The 23,250-nt window shown below is 40.9% G+C and overlaps 3 protein-coding genes across 10 annotated transcripts in view; 2 read left to right on the forward strand and 1 right to left on the reverse strand.

Annotated features, from left to right (window-relative positions):
* N4BP2L2 (NEDD4 binding protein 2 like 2) overlaps window positions 1-1,264 on the forward strand; it is a 43,427-nt gene extending 42,163 nt beyond the window's left edge. For all 4 annotated transcript variants that reach the window (XM_027651217.1, XM_027651235.1, XM_027651225.1 and 1 more), the window contains one exon: window positions 1,084-1,264. The gene's annotated coding sequence lies outside the window, so the exon portion shown is untranslated. The remainder of the gene's footprint in view (window positions 1-1,083) is intronic.
* A 2,303-nt stretch (window positions 1,265-3,567) lies between these two features.
* On the forward strand, window positions 3,568-17,373 carry N4BP2L1 (NEDD4 binding protein 2 like 1). Its single transcript, XM_027651318.1, has 5 exons — window positions 3,568-3,689; window positions 11,244-11,368; window positions 12,166-12,254; window positions 13,489-13,565; window positions 15,439-17,373. Exons 1-5 carry the CDS (start codon window positions 3,568-3,570, stop codon window positions 15,665-15,667), a joined length of 642 nt encoding a protein of 213 aa, XP_027507119.1. The 3' UTR covers window positions 15,668-17,373.
* The window catches only part of BRCA2 (BRCA2, DNA repair associated), a 37,901-nt gene continuing 31,978 nt past the window's right edge, over window positions 17,328-23,250 (reverse strand). For 4 of the 5 annotated variants that reach the window (XM_027651274.1, XM_027651265.1, XM_027651285.1 and 1 more), the window contains exons 21-27: window positions 22,627-22,748; window positions 21,375-21,576; window positions 20,990-21,156; window positions 20,766-20,901; window positions 19,884-20,140; window positions 19,062-19,205; window positions 17,328-18,067 (exon numbers count right to left, since the gene is read on the reverse strand). In XM_027651274.1, the coding sequence (XP_027507075.1) occupies window positions 17,429-18,067; window positions 19,062-19,205; window positions 19,884-20,140; window positions 20,766-20,901; window positions 20,990-21,156; window positions 21,375-21,576; window positions 22,627-22,748 (1,667 nt within the window). In that variant the 3' untranslated portion in view covers window positions 17,328-17,428. Of the gene's footprint in view, window positions 18,068-19,061; window positions 19,206-19,883; window positions 20,141-20,765; window positions 20,902-20,989; window positions 21,157-21,374; window positions 21,577-22,626; window positions 22,749-23,250 lie in introns of those variants that run through there. The other variant, XR_003528927.1, reaches the window with a different exon arrangement.

Here is a 23,250-nt window from a genome sequence, read left to right on the forward strand (position 1 = left end):
TCCTCCTTTCCCTGGCTGTGCTATTCCCAGCACTTCCCATTGCTGCGTGCAATGCTTCCACAGTCAGAGAGAAGGACTTCAACTCCATAATCCAATGCATGAAGACATCCAAAAAGTTTTTTGTCTAGAACACGGAGCTCATCTAGAGTCCATGAGAGGAGGACTAAGCCAAAGGAACAGGAACATATAGCTGGGTCAGGCAGGACTGTCTTTTGTCTAGTATGAAGAAATTAATCTAGAAGATACAAAGCAAACTAAAGCAATCTTCCAGTATTGCCACAGAAACTATCATCCCATGGCCAAACCTCTTCTAGCTGGTACTTTGATACCATGATAATAATAAAAAAAAGAAATTTCTCTGTCCTTTGACATTTAACCACTAATAGTAAACAAAATGAAGCATGAAAAAGTGTACAGAATTATGAGCAGAAAACCTCACCTACTTTTTTCAGTGCTTTTGAGAAAACCTGGCCCAAAAATGACTTAAGCAGAGAATATAATTACCTAGGGGGAATAAGAGCTGCCCACAGCAGTGTTTCTGGAGCTCTCAGAAAAGACCAGCCATTGGATTGGCTTGTGTGGGTGCCTCATATGAACTCTGTAACTTGGAAGTCTGTGAGGTCCTGAGTGAATGTAACAGAGTAAACAATTCATATTGTAACAAAACAATTATGAGATGTAGCTGTACAATATTAGTTTTGGTTGAACAACTGTTCATTATATAGGATTTGTGAAGTATAGAGAAAAAAAAATCCACTGTGTTACTCTTCTCCCTGTTTTTTAGCCTTGAGATTGTTAGGTCCTTATTGCCTCTAGTTTTGACATCCAAATTCTTCTCTTCCTTTTCTATTCTCCCTACATTTCTTTATTTTCCCTTTGCTTTCTATTGTCTTCTTCCTCTCCATTCTTTTTTAACTTTTTAAAGAAATAACCAACAGCTGAGTATGAGAGACTTTAAAAAATGTTGGACAGGTGAACTCTTCTCAGTATGGATTTTCTTTCTCAGGTCTCAGCTGTTAAAAGTCTTGTTGCAGCCTGTGTTGTTGTGGTATTTCAGCAGAACCTGTTGTCTTTTTATTTCAGAAACTTCTCACTTTGATTCCACCATGGAAGGACTACAGTTGGCCACTAAGGATTTTAAATGTGAGGGATAACCTGGAAGAAAGAAACCACTGTAGATTTTTTTTTCTTTGTCTGTCTTCTCTCCCACAGCTCCCCAGTATCAACCTTTCTGTCTATGTAATAATGATCAAAATTGAGATGACTTTGGGTATGGCAAAATGTCACTTTCTGAAGCCATTTGGGATTTATACTTTCTCTATATAACCTCAAGTGTGGTACAAACAGTTTGAGAGTGGAGACCAGAAGCATTTGTTGCCATGGAGTGTGAGCTTCAAGCTCTGGTATTTAATTTACTTGTGTGGGGATCCAAGATGTTGCCACAAAGTCATGCTTGCCTGCAGGGAAAGGTGCCTGTTACATGTGCCTACTTCTGCCTTTCACCCTGTCAGTCATCATTACATCCTAGTCCCTTTACAACCTCAAGTGAAATAAATCTTCATCAGTCACTCCTAATCATTCATAGAGGGGTACACAACTTACCTTCTTTTCTCCTGAAATGAGGCTTTATGCTTCCCTTTATGCTTCCCTTCAGCTAGACTCATTTGGGACTACAGAAATAAGAAAATTTCACTATAGACCTGATTCAAATACACTGGAGGAAGGATGTATATGGTTTGTGTTAGACTGAGAAGATGTATAACTTGCACTAGTAACTAGTGATTTGATGTTTCTGTTAGAGGTATTAGAAATATTTACATATGTAGAGTGAGCTAAATTACAATTAATTATAAAGAGCAACCTCTGTCAATTATGTGGCATTCATAAGGCTGGACATTTCTTTGTAGGGAGAAGGAGAGACATAAAAGACAACTGTCACCTCACTTAACGGTGAAAAGTGTGAGAAAAGATGAATGATCCACAGCTTGCAGATCCAGAATATTTATCCATTTGTTCATTCAACTCCTCTTCCTCACCTTTCCCTGCATCTGTTTCATTAAGCACCAGTTGATGATCCAGGACCTGACTGCACTCATGCTGAAGCTCCACTACAGCCTAAATTGCCAATGTGTCCCCACTTTCTACCTAAATACTGCATCTACATGTGAGCAGTCAACAATGTATGCATTTCTAAATTAATGTTGTACCATTGGTGAAATTTACTGGCCACACTGTCTTAATACATTTGCCAAGTACATTTCCTTAGCTGGGAGTGTGCTGCTCTCCTACCAGCAGAACATTATACAAAATGTAATGGGGAGGTGGAAGGTAATTCATGCCAGGGCTAACTGCAGCTTCAGACTTAACTGAGGTACCACTGGCAGCAGAAAAGTTAGTTTGATTTCAAGAAAATGTCACTCAAGGATTAATCCTGTCTTCCTGCTTCCTTTTACTGAGACAGAAATCTGAATGCCTTTATTTTCTCTTACTGGATAATGACCTTACAGAAGGCTTAAAATAAAAACAGTTTTCAAAATCTCGCAGTATTCTAATATGCACAAATCATGTTATGCCTCCTAGGAGGTTGTTGCCAATTTAAGTTTACTTTAACTCTCCCCTCCGCAGTATCTATGAATTTCAAATTTTATGTATCTTTTTTCCTGCCACTTTTTTCCCTACTTGCTTCAGCTTCAGTTAGCGTTTGTGTGCCATGTACCTGGGAGCTAAGCTTTCTCCCTGTATGTGAACCCTCTCCTTAGCACTATTGGCAAACGTCAGAACCTAAGGCTTCAGCCTTGAGGTTTGGTGGCATTGTGTCCCTGTGGCATAGCTGAGGCTGGCTTCTAGCCATGCTGGGATTGATGCTGTGTGTGGTTCTAAGAGGGAGAGTGTGGTACCACACCAACTATTTTTGGGTTTACTAGAAACTATAATTTCTTTTGCTTCTGTAGTGATCGAATTAATGCAGATCAGGTTTTCTTCAGAGGAAATAAATCTTGTTAAACTTCCTTTACTTTCTCATGTGATAATATGTTTTTAAAAAAAAAAAAAAAGAATTAGGGTAGTGTACTGAGCGTGATGCACAGGGTCATCCGTGCGGTGCAGGGTGGTTGTTTAGCTACATCCCCTTGATGATTCCCTCTCAGGCCCGCCCTGTAGTTCTCAGTACGTACAGGCAGCACATGGGCTTGAACACTTTCGGCGCTGGCTTGTGTTCTCCTGCCTTTGAGAATTTGGAGATTAATCCTGATTTTAATTAATCAAAGATGGTATCTCTGGGCTAAAGTTCCGGGTCGAAAGCGAGTGCCGCAGCTGAGAGTTCGGCGGTACGAGCCGCAGATGCCCGTCCTCGCCTGTCTCTCTCTCTCCTTAAGGCAGCTTTCGATTTCACGGGGCAGAGGCTCTGGCGCCCGGGCCATGGAGGGACGCGGGTTCCCGCCCGCCCGCGGGGGCCGTGGGACGCGGCGCCGGGGCCGGGGCGAGGGTCGGGAGGGGGAGCGGCTGCCACGGGCCCCCAGTCCTGGGCCGGCCCCGACCCCGCTCCCCGCCGGGCCCGGGGCCGCGGCAATGGACGAGCGGCTGCTCCGCGCCCTCGGGGGGCTCAGCCTGGGGCCCCAGCGGGGCCGCGGCGGCGGGAGGCTGGTGCTGCTGCGGGGGCTGCCGGGCGCCGGGAAGAGCACCCTGGCCAGGTAAGAGTGTCCCCCGCCCTGGCTCCGGCCGCCGCCCGGCCCCACCGCAGGGTATCGGGTGCGGTTGCGGGGGCAGGAGCGGAGCAGCCGCAGGGGCCGAGCCGGGCAGTGCTTCGGGAGCCGTGTGCCCGCCCGGACCGCGCTCGCTGCAGACCCCGCAGGGGCACCGGGGCTGGTCTGGGGGCTCGGGGGAAAGCGAGAGCCTTGACTGGTGGCAGCCGCTCGAAACCCTCCGCATCCCAGCTCCAGGCCCGCTCCAGGCTGCGCTGCTCCTGGTACCTGTGGCTGGTCTGGGTGTCCTGCCCGTGGGACCGTGGGTGCTGCTGTTCCCAGCGAGCGTGCTGCAGGGAAACTTCTAGGAAGTTGGACTGAACACTCCGACCCAGGTGGTTGTTGTTGTTTCTTTTCTAAAAAGCGTCAGATTGGTTGGTGGTGGGGCTTTTTTCTTTGGTATTTTTTTTGTTCTGGGTTTTTTTGGTTTGGGCACTTTTTTCGGTTAATCACAAACACAGTAAAGCACTCCCCCTCTCTGACTGAAAATTGACAACTCTGACTTCTGGTTTTGTGATGTCCTATGCTCCTGGTCAGAGCTGTAGGGCTGTGTAAAATGGGCAGAGGAGACCAGTCCACTCTCTGACAGCTCAAAGACTGATTAAAAATAGGTGGAAGAACCCAGTGTGGAGTACTGGGATACAGCACTGCAGTCAGCATGACACTGTGTAGCTGTAATATTGTATCACAAAATCTCACAGTCTGGTATCACACAGCTCCCAGTGCCACCCACTCTCTATCAGAAGAGGAACATTCACTGTGTTGTTACTCTGCTGTGGTGAGGAACCCATGCTGGGATCATGGGCTCTTCTCAGTGCAGTACTTCCCTGTCACACTGGGCCTTCTGCCTCACTGCACTTTGGCAAGTGAAGTTATTTTATAAACGGCCAAATGCTGTGTTTTACTCACACCCAAAATGCACGTCTTTCCTGTAAGTGTAAGGCTGTGTAAGTTCAGGCCTGCTCCTTCAGAGGGGTTGGGTCTTCTCATAGCAAAGTAAGAACGTAATGGTTTGGGGCCATATTCTCAGGCAGCACAGGTAACTGACCTACTTGTATTTTTTAGGTCAAAACGCAAGGTTAATTATTAATGACAGAATTACAAAATCAGGTGTAAGTATTGTTTTAATTCCCTGTGAGATGAATGTTTGAGTATCTTACTCTGTTTCCAGCCCCTGTTAATCGTATCATTGCATTTAGCTGTTCAGAAGTACACAGATTGAAGGACAGCCATTAGAGCAACATTTAATACCTCTCCATTAACTGTGACCAGATATGGAAGGACTGTTCCCAAAAACTTTTTTTGTTATTCCCACACTGTGTAGCTTGTGGTGTTGGTAAATGCAATGTGCCAAGCAAGGCAATGTTTGCAGAAAATGACAGCAACAAAGGTCATTGTAAGATCCTACTGGAGGAGGAAGGTTTGTTTACTTGCAAAAGCCCTCCAGAAACTCGTTTTGTGGATTCAAATTTATTTTATCAGATTTTACTCACAGTATCACAGCTAAATACCTGCAGGCACCAAGATGCATGTGCACAGGTGGTCTGCCCAAAATCAGAGCAGTCAAGGGCCTTCACCTGTCCTGTCCTTGCTTCCTCTGCTGGATTGCTCTCAGTTGGTAGTGACAGGGTGAGTTTTGGTCAGGTCTGGTGTGCCATCTCGCAACCAGCAGCTTCTATGGCTGCCATCGTTTTGCCTCCAAATTCAGCTTAGTTGGTGCTTCATGAATCTTAGTTGTTGGGAATTTTTTTCCCCATTATTTTAGTTTTCCCATTTTGGGTGTCTTTTCAGGCTCCGTGCTACTTCTGGAATGAGAGGAAGGAGGCAGGTGTGTATGGGCTGATATGACCTGCTGGCCATGCTCCTGCTCTCAGAGCATGAGTCTTCCAGCAAGGTGGCCCTGGTGCTGGGCCTCAGCTGAGTGCTGGCCTTGGAGAGGGGGGGGGGTATGTGTAAGCAGCACCTTTCCCAGATTTATTGCTGTAAATGGTGTTCTTGGCTGTCAGTGTGTACCATTGTTTTAGGCTTTGCTCTGTTGTTTCTTCTGATGCTTTCATACACACTTCCTTCCTTCATTAATTTTTCATATCAGCCAGCATTTCAATTACAACCAGTAGATCTTTACAGTGCTCAGAAGTCACAAACTGTGCACTGGTGATATCACAGCCCAGCCATAGCTCCGGGAGAAAGGCCCCTTTTCAGTTCATCACAAAATCTTAAGGAACAAACTCAGATCCATGACTTGTTTCCCTGACTTTTCGGTGTTACTGAGCTCAGTTTGGACACAGCTTTGTAAGATTTAGATACAGCATCTTCATTAAAATGATTTCCTAACCCCAGTTGTTCTCCCAGCTCAGAGCAGCCTGACATCGGCATGGATCAGTTCAGGTCTGGTTTTGCATTTCTAATAAAGACAAAAAAGGATCCACTTGCGATTATTGAAGAATGAGGAGTTAGTCTGCTCACCACCAAGCTCCAAAACTTTCCAGTTGCTTCACTGTTAAGAATATCCTTCCCTGAACCACATATTTTGGGTGACCCCAACCACCTTGCTGTAACTGTTCACCACACCAGCAGAAGACAATAGGAGAAAGGGCAGCTGGAGTCACATCTCCAGCAGTCTCCATCAGGCAGGTGTGACACACTCCTCCTGAACACATTGTCCTTGACTTCACAATACAGGTTTTATGATCAAACTGAGGCAACTACTGAGAAAACAGTTAACTGAGGTTCAGTAGCAGGTATAGCTTCCAAAAATGGCTCCAAAAAGTAAAATGAGCTGCATACAAGCTCATACCTGCTTCCCCAGCAAGCTCTTTATTGCATGATAGGTGCACTTCCAGTTCTTCTATAATACATTGCTGTGCTGCACAGCTCAACTTACATGTAAGCCTTTATCTAGCAGTTTAACTCAAGCATTAACCTGGGCGTGATCAAACATGTAACTTTTCAGCCACTGCTGGATTTATAGCTCAAAATGAGGTTGTTCTTGTACTCCCTTATGAACCACAAAGGGAGCAATCTTCCAGAACAGAAGGGAAAAAATGTACTGGCACTGAGGCATCACTGCGTGGCGTAATCCACGTTTTGTCCAGTTCTCCCTGCTGCCATTGCCTGGTTCATCCCAGCACCTCCAGTCCTGGCCTGACATGTAACCAGCACCCGACCCTGACCAGCACCTGACCCCGTTGCAGAGCTGCAGCTCTGACAGGTTCATGGACTTCAGCTCTGCAACTCCTGCTTCCAGACAGCATTGCTATTGTAAACATTCCCCTTGTATAAAACCACTTCAGGTGAGTCTCCTGAATGTGTTGATCAAATATAATATCATCCTGTTTCTTTACAAAATGGAGCCATGGCTTGAGCCCCCATGGGTGAGACACAAAGGCGTGTCTGTGCTTTACAAGCAGCACCTGACTGGCTCCATTTGGGCAAAGTCCTCCGGGCACTAGAAATTGTTCAAACACTGTAGACAGGTGATAATGCTGAGCATGTGCACCAGATCTCACAGTTCTGCTTTTCTGCTGAAACAAAAAGCTTTTAAACACGTTTTAAATGCCACAGAATGCAACATAACGTGTTGGGAAGAGTGACCAGAGCAAGTGGTTGCATGTGGTATCAGTATGTATATGTTCTGGTCTCCAGGACATTGGAAGGTGTATGAGAATATACTGGCTCTGAGATCTGCCTGATGTAGCATCCTTCTGCCTTCTGATAATGTTCCTTCCAATCTGCTTACCAGACTCAAATCAGAAATTTATTTTCAAATTTTCTGATGAAAAAGCATGAGAGCCTATGGAATACAGTTATGGAATTTTTTTATCTCCAATGATTATTTTTGTTTACATTATTATAAAATTATATATAAAATAATTATTATAAAATTGTTACAGTTAGAATATGAAATAATTGTTTGAAAGCACTGAAGATGCTCTTTAGGGAAAAAAGGGACTTCAAAAATGTTATAAATCCTGGGAACACATCTTCAGATGAATAACACAGGAGACGCCTTTAACCCACCTGTCTCTTCAGTGGGGCAGCTGTTACAGTGCTACTGTGGTCAAACAGAAACAAAGCTGTATTTTCAACAGAAAGAGTCTCCTTTTTTGATCTCAGCAGCCATCGTAAATGTGGCCAGGGAGAGACAGCAGATGAGTGTCCACCAACACCAGCCAAGGCACTGTGTTGTTTAGAAGCATTGTTGCTACCTGGGCTGCCAGAGGGGTTGGTGTGGGCAGGCAGTGAAGCTTCTGTCTCTGCAGCTTCATATTTCCAAGGTCTTTATGAGTTCCCAGGCCCTGCTGTAGATCATGAGGTTTGCCACTGTTGTGTCAGAGCTGAAGAAGTGAAGCATCTGAAAGTTTTTTTTTCCTCAACTGTATCGGCCAGTCTAATGAGACTCAGTACTGCTTCACTGTGCAGAAAGGGTAGAAAGGGGTTGAAGAGATCTGTTGCGAGCAGAGGAAACATCCCCCGTGCTCTTCTTACTTTCTTTTCCCTTGTATTTTCTGAAACAGCAGCAAACTTTTCTTTAGCAAGATATAGAGCGTACCACATTCTGTATCCACTGCAGCAAGATGGAGAGATTGTGCAATCACTGTGTAATTACATTTCCCAAATTAATACGGAACCTTTGACAGATGCTGCTTGTCACAACACAGTGCTTCAAGTTCAGTGGTTTCTTCGTAAAATGCTAATATAGCTCCTATGTATCCTTTGATCTTGCAAAGGGATTCCATTCTTCTTTTCCTCTTTAGTATGCCTTATGCTTACTGATCCGACAGCAACGGGTAATTTCTTTTTACATGAGGCTGTTCAAGACTTATGCATTAATAACAGTGGTCACAAGCCCTCCCATTTTGCATAGCTAGTGAATATTTTTCTAAAATACAGGCATTTTAATTGCATACAGTGATTAGGAGCCTGGTGTGATTATGCAAACCTGTCTTCTAAACCACCTTGCAGTCCTGTGAAGATTGTACAAGGCATATTTCTTAAGAAACACATTAAAGAGGCTTGGGTGCCTTTTGAAATTATAAGGGACAGAAGAAACAGGATTTTTGTCAACTTTATGGGCAATAGGGAGGGGATTACAGAAATGGTGGTAAACTTCAGTGACTGGTTGTTTTAGAAAGCTAAAAGTTAAAACCAGCAAAATAAGCAGAAGGTAAAACACCTTTTTCCCACTTAATGTTTTCTTATGTTGCTGTTAGTAGGAGCTTGTTTGGTATGAATATAGCAAATGAGAAAGTAATTTATGGCTCTTAGGATATTTTGTGCCATATTTTTCCTCCTTTGACACGCAAGTTTTATTTACTTTATTATCAGTATCAGGGTAGTTAGACTGAGTTTACAGATAATCACATACAGTTTAGATTGCTTAAGGGTTAATATCAAAACTCTCATGTGAGTGTGCATATATGTGTTGAAAATTCAGTAAAGTATGTACTAAGAAAATGATTTTAAAATTTCTCACTGTTTGAGAACATGTTTAAAAGATATACTGAGCAAGAAAAAATAGTCTTGAGATCTTTTATGTATGTGTACAATTTTATGTGCCTATTAGTAGCTAAAGAGATGACAGGCATTTTAGCAAGCTTTTTTTTAGAGAAGAAATTGCAATGGGTAAAGCAGTGAGAAAGGTGAGGTGCTGAATCGAAGTGAGAGCTGAATATATCAGTTTCTCAGCACAGGAGTAACCAGATAAGCATTAGGTGTTGACAAGCTTTTCATGGTAAGAATTCTTTGCCTAGGACCAAAATGAAAGCAGATATAACTTGACTGTTTGCTAACAGTTTGAAGCATGACTTTTCTTAAATCTTCTTGTCCAGAGTAATTATGCAATTAAAGCGTGTCTTTGGAGCTAGAAGATAACAACATGTAGGTGCTAAATGACACTTAACAGTGGGCACAGCCCAGTCCTGGCTGTCGGTCAGCAGTGAGCCTCTATTCTCTGGGAGGGTTGTTACCGCAAAATAATATCAATTAATCAGCAGATGGTAGGAGTTACAGTGGAGACTGAGCAAAGTCAGAAGCTGACCTTTATTCAGCTAAATGGAACCCACAATCCTAGTGAAGAATTGCTGCTTGCAGGCAGATTAGGGTAAAACTGGTAAGTAAATGGTTAGGACAGAGCTAGATGAAAGAATTAAGCTTTTTCTTTCTGTGTGTCTGTTTTTTTGCTGATAACCTGAAGGCACCTTTTCCCTTGCTGTTGCTCATGTAGATAAGACATGGAGAAATAGTTGTTTTACAGCTTGTGGGGATGGAAGAAAAGCATTTTATTAGGGAAGCTGAAATGAGTCACAGGGACTGGAGACCATGTGAGATGTGAGATAGCAGGGCAGCAGCATTCAAGTCTGAGAGCCACAAGGTTTCTTGGTTGACCTCTCTTTTGCTGAGACAGTTTGGGCCTTAGGGAGACATAGATTAGAGAGATGATGCCATAGGCTGTCCCTGACTTCTTGCAGAGACTCCCTCCTCCCCCAGCACTTCTGTGACTGAAAAAAAATAGACAGTTCTGTCTGTGGACACAAAAAAATTTGGATTATAGAAAAATGGGAATACAATTTCATATTAAGATTTTTTTATGCTCTCTAAGGATTTGGCAGAGGAATGCTTCATGTTTAAACCACCTCACAAGCCAGCACTTCCACCTCCTAGAGCCAGTCACAGCCTTTGAGGCAGATGGTGAGTTTACAGCATCCCAGGTCTGCAGGAGCATCGCTGTGGGACACACATCAGTGCGAAGGGAAGGGGGTTTGCCCTGTGCCACTGACCACAGTGGTCTGTTTTATGGATCTATAGCCAATCTGGCAATTCAGATTAATTTATAAAAACACATTTAAAAGCTGAAAAAATATAAAAATGACTCAATTCTACAAGAGGAAGATTAAGTACAAAAACTATAAAACTGCAACAAATAACACAAAATATTGACTTATCATTCAGATATTTGTTTGCAAATAATAAATAAAATAAAAAGTGCTATCTGCTTTCTAGCTAAAAAAACCCCAAACTGATGGTACTCTTGGCCATCTTAACTAAATGACAAATCCTTCCTCCTTATCTTCTGAAATCTTAGTTGAAAAATTCCCATGGTCAAATTGTCTTTTGACACCAACTTCCATGGGATAAGCAGGTTTGAATTGTTGGGGTTTTTTTTTGTCTTTACAATACTGTGTCCTCAGACAACTCAGAAAATTCTCGGATAACTCAGAAGGAAGACTGATTATATTAATATCATTAAATACTTGGATGTTGGTAGTCCCGTTTAGATTTCTTTGCTGAATTAAAGAAATCAAGGCCATGCCTTCAAGCTCCATTTATTTCCTCCTATGTGTCCATCTACTGATTGCAGTGTTTTCAGATCCTTCCAAGCTGGAATTTTTCAAATGAAGCACTGTGCATATTTGCAGAGCATTCAAATGGCTCTTGATTTAATGGTCTCTGTTAAAGGCATGTGTTACCATATACTAATCCTTCATCTTTTTTTTTCTGCAGACAACTGAAACGTGACAATCCCAGTGCCGTAGTTCTTAGTACTGATGACTTCTTCATTGAAAATGGTGTATACATGTTTGAGCCTGACTTCCTAGAGGATGCACACAAGTGGAACCAAAAAAGAGGTGACTGAACTTCATCCAGGGGTTGTGCAGTCTGTCTTTAAACTTAGCCCCCAAAATAAAATATCTCAAAGTGATGTCATACACTGCAGTTCATGGGGTATTGGTTGAAAAAATACATTTACCACTTCTGATTTTATTTCTTCTGACTTAATAGAGAGAAATTCGTAAATGAAAACTGCTGAGGTTGATAGATGTTATTTTAGAAAGTAAAGCAGTGACTGTTAGGGAAGCACTGCTGAAACTTGGTAAGAGCAGGTGCCATACAGATACCAGCTCAGCAGCTGCTCTCTGCAGCTGTAGGCACCTCAGCCTTATGACTTGAACTATTTAGATGTCTGTCCTGACCTGGAAGGGGGTGTTACAGGGTGGAGAGGTAGTGACAGGAGGAAAACTCAGAAACTGAGTTATGAGTTTGAGAATTGAACAACCCAGGTCTCTACTTCAGAGATAACAATGTAACATGCTTTTGTGGCTGCGTTGTGAAGGAAATTTTGGCAATGACAAACATACTTTGAGATGATATCTTCTGCAAACAACAGTAATTTTTAGCTGTTCCAAGTATGTTCTACAGGAGCTTCAGATGGTGGTACACAGCATAGCCAGCAGCTGCACCACCTCCTCTGGGAGAGCTCCAGCTGGGCACTGACCTTGGCTCCCGTTTAGGTGGTGGCTGCAAACCCAAGTCTGGTGGGGAAACAAGTATGTGAGCCGTGGGCAAGAAAGGACACGTTGGGGCTAGTAAGGCCTGGATCAGTCTGTTATTTTATGCACTTTTTACTTAATGTGTTACATTGCAGCACGCAAAGCAATGAAGAATGGGAAAAGCCCGGTTATTATTGACAATACCAACATCCATGCTTGGGAAATGAAGCCGTATGTGATAATGGTAGGGAAATCTCTGATTTATTGCTTTTATATGCTCAGCTATGACATTTACAAGGTGATCTGGCTGAAAGGGTTCTTAACATGGCTAAAAATAATTACTTCACTTTCCCCATTGTTCTCTAATTGTAGTGGATATTGTGGATATTATGACAAAGTAGGGGCAGAGGTGCCAGTGTAGTTGTTTTAGCTAGTCAACTCTATAACTCAGTGAAGGCAAAATGGCTTGAAAAGATTAACAGCCTTTGAATCTCCCCTGTTACTTCTTGGTCATCAGGATGTCATCCCTTTCCCTGGTAGTGACATGAATTGAACAGTTCTGTCAATTGTTTGTTGACAAATATACCAAGATACGACTTACAATTTTAGTTAATAAGTTGTGAAAAATGCACCACACAGAGTCTTTGAAGATGCATTGATATCTCTTGTCAGTAGTTCTGGCAGAGATGGCAATATTTTTAGTACAGTTGCATAGTGTGGCCTGTCTGCTAACATTAAACTTGTGCTTCTCTTCGTGGGTTATGGTGTTGTCAGTTAAGAATTTTGGGTCTAAGTATTGCTTAGCACAAAAGAGGCAGGAATAATAGTGGGTGCTGGAAAGCCTCACAACTCTAGCAGGAGCTGCGAATGCTTGTGGGTGAATAAGAAGGAAGTAGAGGGCACAGACAGAGGTGGGCAAGATGTAAAAAGGTCAATAGATTTCCCTGCCTCCTTGCCCAACTCAAAAGTAATCAATAACTGTATTTAATACATATATATGTACATGTATGGGGGGTTTTGTGTGTGTATGTACATATATATACACACACACAAATATGTTCCTTTTACCTTGAAAAAAATGGAGTACTGTAGACTCAATGGCTGGGAATAACATGACTGATAGATGTTGACCTCACCTTTCCAGAAACTCCAGACTGGCATGGTCAACCTGTAGCTCTTGAACCATCAGTGACTTCAGAGAGATTAAGTGCCAAGATGCTGTTGCCATGGGGGATGGGGACTGGGGGCAAGGCTGAGGCAAGTTTTGCCGGGAAACCCAAATCCCTTCATGTAGAAGGAAATGAACTAGCTGGGACTCAGACTGGCACCGTGATGGCAGTCACGGTTATCAGCCTCTTTCTGGCTTCTGGTACATATCACAGATAACATCTCTTAGCCTGGTAAAATCTCAGGGGGTGTAGAAGATTGGCAATTCCTGAGCTCGGCAGCCACACAGCTAAAACTTCTGTGTCCTTCAGGCACGTGAAAATAGATATGAAGTTACATTCCAAGAACCAAATACACCCTGGAAGTTCAATGTTCAAGAACTGACAAGGTACATATTTTTCTCTTTGATATTGCAGACAGCTTCTCATTTTGTAGATGTGTCCTGATAAAGGACAGTCTTCTTCCTCTTCACATACCCTAAAATGTAGCCTAGTTAATGACAACAGAAGGATTGTTGTGGAAACTTTCTGGTACCGAATACCCGGTCTGTAGTAAATTCAGCCCTGAAAAGGCCTGACTGTGCTGCAGTGAGACAGGCAGTAGTAAAAGCAACAAGGCCTCTTTATGCTGCAGGCTTCTTGGGGCAGAAAACCAAATTTTCATTCTGTATTTTGAACAGCAGTCTTTATGTTTGACACAAAATTGTATCTAAGCACTAGAGACAATTTTCAGGCTTCTATTCTTAAAATTTAACCATAACAAATATTGGCTTGCTATAGCGTGCAGGGATGATACACTGAGTGTGGCTAAGAAACCAGGTTCTAGAGGATCTTTGTAAAGGTCTCACACACACATGGGATACAGTGAATGTATCAACTCTGTGTAGTAGGATTTAGAGGCAGCCAAATGTGTCTCTAAGTATGTTAGTTTGATTAGTGACTGCAGTGTTAATGGTTATATCAATGAAAAAAATTCACGTAGGCTAATTTCCTAGCCTTTATCCAGTCTAATGTAAAGTATACCTCAGTGAACTGTCTGTCAAACCCAGAAGCTAAACACACGCTAACTTACTCGTTATTGCAAGAAAACGAGACATGGGTGCTTCATTCCAATGGATGTATTTGTTTTGTGCCAGCTAGGAACTCTAGTCAAAAGTTAGCACTGCTCCTTTCTGTGTCTGATGGAGACAAACGGCAGAGGGCCATGGCCCAGAGCACTCGTGGCTCTGGGGTGAGGCAGGACATGGCAGATGATGGCTCGGGGCTGAGAACAGCAACATCCTTAACTATGTCAGCTCTTGCTTCACCAGCACCAGCCACTTGAAGGGCATCACTGCAGAGGCAGAATTTAATCATTCATTGTAGGCTGAGTAATTCAATAACTTGCATTTTGTGTTATTAAATATTTGAAACAAATCAGCTTTTTACAGCAGCACTGTAAAACTAATTCAAATACACCCAGTTTTGGAGAAGGTCTGTGGTAAATGGTTCAGGGACAGCTGCAGGGACATGTTGAGCAGTGCAGCATTTGCACAACACAAGGTTTTGAAAATATGGATGCAGGATAAACGTACATTCTAGATCACAAACTGTGCCTTAGATATTCAGGGTTTGCAAACTCACAGACAAACAGAAATTCCTGGTGGTCTTTGCAAAAACAACTCCCACTAAGTTGTGGAGAGACCGTGATTACTGTTTCTACTCTATCCAGAAGTCCCTGCATGTTTGAGCATTGTGTTCCCCTCCCTCTCAAACCTGTCATTTACAAATCTGCCCTGGAGCCTGAGCTACATCATGTATGATTTTTTTACTACTTGTACTCAAAGCAACAACATTTTCTGACCTCTGTATTTGCTGATAAATCAGTGTCTGTGTTGGTTACAGTGCTTGTCTGCATTTCTCCAGATGTACCGAAGCTCACCCTGAGGCTAACAAGCTGTTAGTGCTAAAACCCAGCAATCCTCAATAAAATACTACACAGGTCTTCTACATAACTTTCATTTCAAAATATTTGTCAACTTCTTATGTCCTGGCTGCCCAAAAAAATACTGGTGTGACATTTTTCAGCAGTCACAATAATATTCTTAAGAACTTGGTAAAAGTAAACAACAATTTGTCAAAAACAGGCTAGAAATAGATCAGTGGAGACATGAACCATTGTCCTATTTAGGACAACCTATCAGGCACCTTAGCAAGCTGAAGATAACTTCTAATACATGGGCAGCTAAATACTTGTATTTTCTGTTAATTTTGACTCTACAGAAGAAATATTCATCATGTCCCTCGGGAAAAGATACAACAGATGAAAGAACAATACGAGCACAATGTTACCTTCCACAGTGTTCTTCACTCTGAAAAACCAAGCAGAGATGAGGGAAGCTACAGTGGACCAAATGCATCTTATGGCATGGATACCCATTCCAATCCTCTTTCAGACTTCTCAAGGAGAAGACCTCACATGACACGTACAAACAACATGACATTTAACTGAAGAGGTGATTCCTTGGTGTGTTTTAATTATCAGGGTATAAAAGTCTCTAGTTTTAAATTTTTTCCAAACTGTTTGTGTTTTTCTACTACATTTCTAAATTACTTTTCTTTCTTACAAATCTTTAAATGGCATTAGTCTGTGATCTCACAGCTCTATGTGACCAATCTAAGAGCACTGTCCCCAGTACAAACTGTACTCCCTCTCATCTCTCTTCCACCAGGAAAATCCATCTAAGTAGGAACTGGGCTACAGGACTAGGTCTGTACAGCTGAAACACAAGGCTATCAAATACACAAACTAACTCATAATGACTTAAGAAAGGAGGAAAAACCTGTTTTTGCTAAGGGGAGAAATCAACCTCTTCAGCCACTGAATGCTGAGAAGCCAGACTGATGGATGAGTGGGAAAAGAAACTATCTTGCTGTGGTTTTATCCATACTGTTATATTCTGATGATTATGTCCTTGTCAAGAAGCCTTGTGAAACATTTTTAAAACTCCACTTTTCAATTTTTTTTACATAGGTGTGGATTATTAAGCAGTGCCTATAGAACAGACAGTGGTGAGGTATTTTGCAGGAGGAAATGAAGACAGCTCCCATTTGACATTAGGGAATATGGGTATAACTGTGATTCATCTAGCAATTTAGCAGAGAAGTCTGAGAGGTATAATGTTGTCTCTATGCAAAAGTCAAGCTGTCTTCAGGACACAATAGATGTACAAGATTTTCTACTCAAAATGCATTAAAGCTTTAAGCATCATCATTACGAACAATTCTGAACTGGGGGCCCAGGGACTCCGGCTCTGCAGTATTCCAGGGAAGTTTACAGAACTACCAGCGAGCTCGTGTCAGCCCATTATAGTTCTCCAGTCCTGCACTTGAGCCAGGTGAACAGCACAGGACCCTTGAAGGGTTGCTGAGTGGGAGCTGGTGGTCTCAGTTCTGAAACATCCTCCCTCCTTTGAACCATGCCTGGTGGGAAGCAGCAGGGCAAAGGGCAACCTAACAAGCAGCTATTTGAAATGTGGAGGTGGCAGCTGGTCCAGCAGGACTATTTCCCTCTCCAATGGAGAAATTCCAGTTCTGAGCTTAACTTGTTGAAATTAATGAGAACAAAATAATGAATTCAAGCACTATCTCATCCCCAGCAGAAAGATCTTGCGATAAAATCAAAGAAAGATCTGATTATCTTTCATGACGTTGTGGCCTCAAGTGCTTCTTTGAGGAGTAGCTCAGAAACACTGACTAAAGATTTATCACTAACACCTTTGTGTGGCATTTTGCTGTAAATCATAGCTGTTCTCTAAACCTTTTTTAGTGCTATATGGAAAGTGAAGAGGAAAGTACAAGAACAGACCCTAATTACACAGAGCAACATTTCAGAATTAAAATGTTCTGTACAGTAAAAATAAGAGAACTATTTTGCCCTGTTCTTCTGATAGCCAAACAACTACTCTAATGCTGCAGAGGGAAACAAAACTGATTGCTTTAGACTGAAACAAAGATCCTGCTGTAATTTAAGAATACATCAGAATCCAAACAATGGCTTATAAAATGTCATAAAACCCTCAGTCATACTGATGTTATTGTACAGTACATATTTGTGAGAAGTGTATAATTTCTTCAGACTGTTTTGCAGATGAAATGTTATTTCATGAGTCTGTTTTTGAGATACAGCTTTATTAAACAGATTCCAGATTTAATGTACAAAGATGTAAAAATAATTTGAATTTGAAATATATACAAAACTGTACATGGGTGTTTAGTAGCATTTTCGGGATTTTTGTCTTTGTAGCACTCTGCGGGCTGGTAACGAGTCCACGGGTTCCTTTGGGTCCTTCTGAAGAGTCTCAGCTACTTCAGAACTGCTTTTTGATGAGTTATTTGCTTTCTCAGTAGACCTGGAACTACTTCTGGATGAAAGATCATCAGATAAATTACTAGCTATTGTATTGCTGTTTTCATTTACATAATTCATCTTCCTTTCTTCTGGTAAATTATTCATGAGTGCTTGTGTATTAATCATTGCCAGTTCTTCATCAGCAACCAGGTCATTCTCAGGAAGATGGACAGTTTCTCTCAATTTTCTACAGGGCATGACACGACCAATATTCTGATCTGTCTCTTTTGATGACTTGCTACACTGTAAACCCAAACTTCGTGGGGGCTGGAATGCTTTTTTAACAGATGGAGAAATTACTGAACATATTGGTGTCAGTGGTGGAGGGGCAGGTATGCAACTGAGAAAGTCCAAAGCTTTTCTCTTTCTGGTGTTTTTGAGATGGTCTTCACTAACTGTAGCAGGTGAAGGTGTTTTTGCTGACCCTGGTGTGACAAGTTTCATATATGGTGTGATAGTTGACAAAGGGCTTGGATGCTTAATTTTGATTCTAGTAGAGATCTAGTTAAAAAGAAAGAAGTTTGATGTTGAATAGAATGTTCCATTTCATTAGCTTCCTCAATTATTTCCACAAAATGGGGAAAAAAATCCTGATATAAAAAAACTTGAAGATAACAAAACACACAAGACAGATGCTACACAGCAAATCATTCAAACACACATCTAACTTGAAAATACTTTTCATGTCTTATTTGTTTTAAATTGGTTAAAATATTTGATAAACAAATAGAAACTAAACCTTCAGAATTAAGTATTAGCACTCTCTCTGAAATGGAAAAGGGTTAGGCTTATATGCATAAATTTAGTCCCCAGGAACTGAAATCACATCAGGGTGTTTCCCCCTCCATCACAACTAGTGGCAGGGAAAGTTTTTGTTCTGACTGCTCAGTACTCCACATCAGAAACAACTTGCCTCCAGCAGCTTTCATGGGAAACTTGAGTACTATTTAAAACAGTTTTTGTCAAGACTGCTATAAAATGTAAACATTTACTAGGTGATACCTCTACCCCTTTAAATACTGGAAATAGTAAACAATATCTAGTTAAAAGACCAGGAGGTAAATTCCCTCAACAAAAATAGGAACTGCAGAATGCCATAAAAGAAGAATTTACAGATCAAGATTTTTCCTTCCAGTGACATTCACATCAGGTAATCTTCACAGTTGACCAAGGAAGTGATAAATTATCTATTGAGAAATGATGATTCATTTACTCACATAAAATTTAGAATATTTAAGTATGCTGTGGAAACATAGGCCATAAGGGGAAGTTGTCATGTACTGCTGGGAGGAAGAATGGTCTTTCAGTTCCTCCTGGGGAATAACAGTAAACCCGCCCAGAGAAAGTGTCTGATCAGTTTGCATTGCCCTGAAGAGAATGGATGGAGTGGACTGAGAAGTGGGACCATTGACCACAACCATCAGTACAGAACTTACTTCTAGCCTCACTGCATGCACTGCCAGTACAAACACAGTATTAATTAACAGAAGCTTACCAAACTTTTATCCTCTGCAAAGTTACAGGAAGGAGAGGGGCTTTCCAAGCCGGATCTTTTAGTTAAAGTGGGTGTACGCAAGAGATTTCTTTGTAGCAAATTCATCAATTTACTTTCTGCATCAGAGCAAAAGGAGGCCACATTCTGCAAAGGAGAACAGTTTGCAATGCAGAACAGTTGTTTTTCAAATTGTTTAAGTACTATATGCTCACAAAGTATTTAGGACTTTCTTTTCTCATCATAATCCCAGTAGAATTTTATATCAAACCAACAACTTGGAAGACTGCTGCACTTTCCGTGGAGGGAAATAAAACTACCTTTTATTGTGAGCAAGAAGAAAAAAATTCTTTTGTATTTAAACTTATTTTTCAGTAAAAAATGGGAATGCATGACCAGGACATGGTATTTAGCACTGCTAGAAAATTGAAATAAAAAATAAATAAATGAAATCAACAATCCAATACTGAATAAACTTCACTGAGCAAGAGAGTAAATTTCAGCTTTTAAAAGGCTGGAGGCCAAACCGTGCATGACAGATTCACTATTGACAGATATAAGATGCTTTGCCAGCCAGAGCAAAAGACAGTGTTGGTTGAACTGAATTTAAAAAAAAAAAGAAAAAGACATTCAATAGGTCGTATGTAGAGTCCTCCAGGAAAACTGCATTAACACCTTACTCCACCTCCCAGAAAATCCCCTCAAATTCAGCCCTCTGTGTATTACTTCTTTTAACGATTTATTAGTACTAACGGACTTTCTGGTGAAGAACGTAACACAGCAGTAACTAAAACTAATCATCAAACTAAACATCTACATATTTACCTCTATCATACTTCTCAGTTCATTAAGCTTCTCTTGAAGATAGTTTTCCTTTGGACTGGCTGAGAACACAGAAAGATCTCCAGCCAACAGCACAGGAATATCTGATCTAAATTCAGATTGCCACTGAAGGTTGCTGGCAGAAACGAGTGAGCAGCAGACAACTATATCTTCAATGGCAAGGTGTCTGAGATCTGTCCGGATCTTTACTGCCACGAAATTACAGCTTTCATCAGATAAGTACACCATAGTAGTGAAACCTAAAAGCAAGAAAAAGGTTTGAATTAAACCTTTGCATCCTTAAGTAAAGGTTGATTACCACGATTTGTAGCTATAAAAAAAGGTCCCACACATCTTGAAAGAGAAATGATAAATGTTACATGGCAGCTTGTCTGCATGCTTCACCCATACTCTACACCAGCTCCCTACTGATTACAGAAAACAACTCAAGGTCTGTGTTGCAGTGGCTAAAAAACAATACTCCTATGGTGCTTTTCCTTTTAATCAGAAGATTATCCATATGTTCCCACCCATGAGCTCCAGTCCCTGTGTTCTACTCATTCCATGACACTGTACACAAAAGAGGGAGCTCACATACACACACGGTGGCACTGCTGCAGATGCTGAACACAAATGCGAGAACTCACATCCACCATTTATAGAAAAAATAAAGACAAGCTGTTCTTGAGCTTAGGTCCCGCCTTACTAACTTCCTGAGCTAATAAGCAGAGACAGTTTTGCTTTAGGAAAACAGAATTATCTGCCAGTATGTCATGGTTTTCACAGGTTTGAGGTGCAGGTACAATACCAAGATAACTTTGACTTCTGAAATAAAGAATTCAGTGCTTATTCAATGGGAAGACACGAACGTGGTCCACAACGTACCTGTTCTGCTAACAGAAACTACAACTCCGACTAAATCGACTTCAGCACATGGTGGTTGAAAAGAAGGATCCAACAAACTGGTGAATTTTAGAGCCTTTCTTGGAAAGAAAATCTGCACCAGCATCTCCTGTGATACCTTAAGAAACACAAAACTTCAGTGTTTACCACACATATAGACCATGATACACTTTAATGAGGCATCTTTATGCACTTAAAACACTTACTGATAGTTGCAGATACTGAGTTTTCTTTGTTGCTGTTAATTGTATGTTAGTTGAGTCTGCCCTTCCTTTGGACTGTGATGCTGACAGCTGGTAGATTCTGTACCGACTGCCCTCCTTTAGCAATGAACAAATATCCAGCAGTGGACGCCAGATACTCAGTATCACTCCTACCAGTATCAGAATAAGATATATCAGCTGTGCAACACTAAATAGAAGGCTTCTAAACAAAATAAATCCACAACACTCCCTCCACCCCAAAGCCCTAAACGAAACTGGAAATATTAACATGCAAGCTAGAGTAGTGTTGGGAAACTCTTCAATTCTATCTATGTTGGCCAGTTACCATGTTTAGTTAAAAGTTATTTATAATTTTTCAAGTACTAACCTTTATATTTTTCTTGCTTTCTGTAGTCTACCACACATAATTTCCATACAGCAGACACATCTCTTTTGGAACAACCATTTTCTTCCTGTTCTGCTGACTCTAAAGCCTTCTTGAATTCTTCTTGCATCTGAGTTTGCTTTTTGTCATTCATCAACTGCCTGTAAGCACTCAAAGCTTTTAACTGGTCTTCACTGAGATATCCCTGTAACCAAGAGAAAATGCACTCAGCATCTTTTTTATTAATTAAAAAAATACTGTCAAGATTTTTAGACAGCCTCTTTAAGTGTTCATCTGTTGCAAGCAATTTATTGTTCAACTGATACAGTACTAGGACTTGAAATGAGGTATGCTAAAACAACAGGAGGCATCAAGTCTTGACTGGTACTCAGCTGGTGCTCTGTGGTCTTCACAGAGCATTACATTACAAACTGTTCTTATGTGACAATTAGTGAGAAACCTGCTTAAGAGTGCATAGCTAAGGTGAATATTTAATATAACAGGCATGCTCTACTGTTTCATATGAAGACATATTAGGAGAAATTTCAGTAAGAATGAAGGAAGGGTTGCATTTCTCCTCAGGCTGCTGTCTCTGAGCTGACACAGTAATTTACACTAAAATCCAACAGAAAGGTTACTTTTCTGACCAAGCCTTCAAGACCTAGATGCCTTTACATGCAGCACCAGAGATAGGCATACCATAGATCATATGGCTTTATGACCATCAAGGACCCTGACTTGCAAAAGGTAAGGCATGTATTTAATTTTGAACAACTGGCAGGGACTCATCCCCTGCATCTTTACTAATAAAGGCATAATCTTAAAAGTCATGATTTAACTAGAACAGGGAATGAAGAAAACAATGACAATATAATGATTCAAATGCTTCAGTGAACAGCATGCAAGAATATGTGTACGCAACTCTAGACTTACGAGATTAATTTAGTTTTCATATATGCAAGACAAAGCAAAGTAATAAAATTACAAGTAACATTAACTTTTAATTGTGCTATATCCTGGATTTTTATACCAAGAGAAAAGTGCCATCCAAACTATTATTAATCCATTTCAACAAGACTTCATTAAATTTTTTTCAAAAATTTTAATCTTAATTTATTTAGCAATAAACATGCTGTAGGAAATCTCAAAAGGCAGCAAAAATAAAGAGTGATTTAACAGTTTATTTTAGCAGGAGGTAGTAAATTGTAAATTATTTTAGAAGTGTTTCAAAATTAGCCCAGTAGGATCTAGTTACCTCCATATAACCAGGATCGGATGCGTTCTGAATTGCTTCATAAAGTTCTGCACCATCTTGCAAATTATGGATTTGCTGTCTTGTGACTATATGTGATCTTGTTGTTCTTCTGGTAGTTCTCCCTGTTGGAAAAAAAAAAAAAAAGCCATCATGTGGAGTGCAACCAATACACTTGAAAGTGAAAGAAGAAATTATTATGTAAGAAGCATGGCAGTACTTAGGCCTTGCCAGAATAAAAATACAAACCACATATATAGGAACTGATATATGTGTGTATATATATATATATATATATATATATATATATATTAGGAAAACAGCAGAAAATTTTATGAAAAAAGCAGAAAAAAATCTCATTCGTTTAAATACAACACAGATTAGAATATTATACAAATTTTGGGGAAGCCAGTATCAGTGTCTGCACTTAGAAGAGGGTGGGAGACTTGATGAGCTGCCAAGAAACTTCATCAGTACTTGACTGTATTTTCTGTCTGTCAGTTCCTCTTCCTCTCATACAGCAGAAAAGTCTCAAAGATACCAAGACAACAGGTTTGCACATGAAGCCTCCTTAGGACATCAGCTAAAAGCAAAGTTAACTTCATTACATTAAACTATTACACTCTC

This window comes from Corapipo altera, unplaced genomic scaffold (assembly GCF_003945725.1).
Source record: "Corapipo altera isolate COAL_440 unplaced genomic scaffold, ASM394572v1 0, whole genome shotgun sequence".
Lineage (NCBI taxonomy): Eukaryota > Metazoa > Chordata > Aves > Passeriformes > Pipridae > Corapipo > Corapipo altera.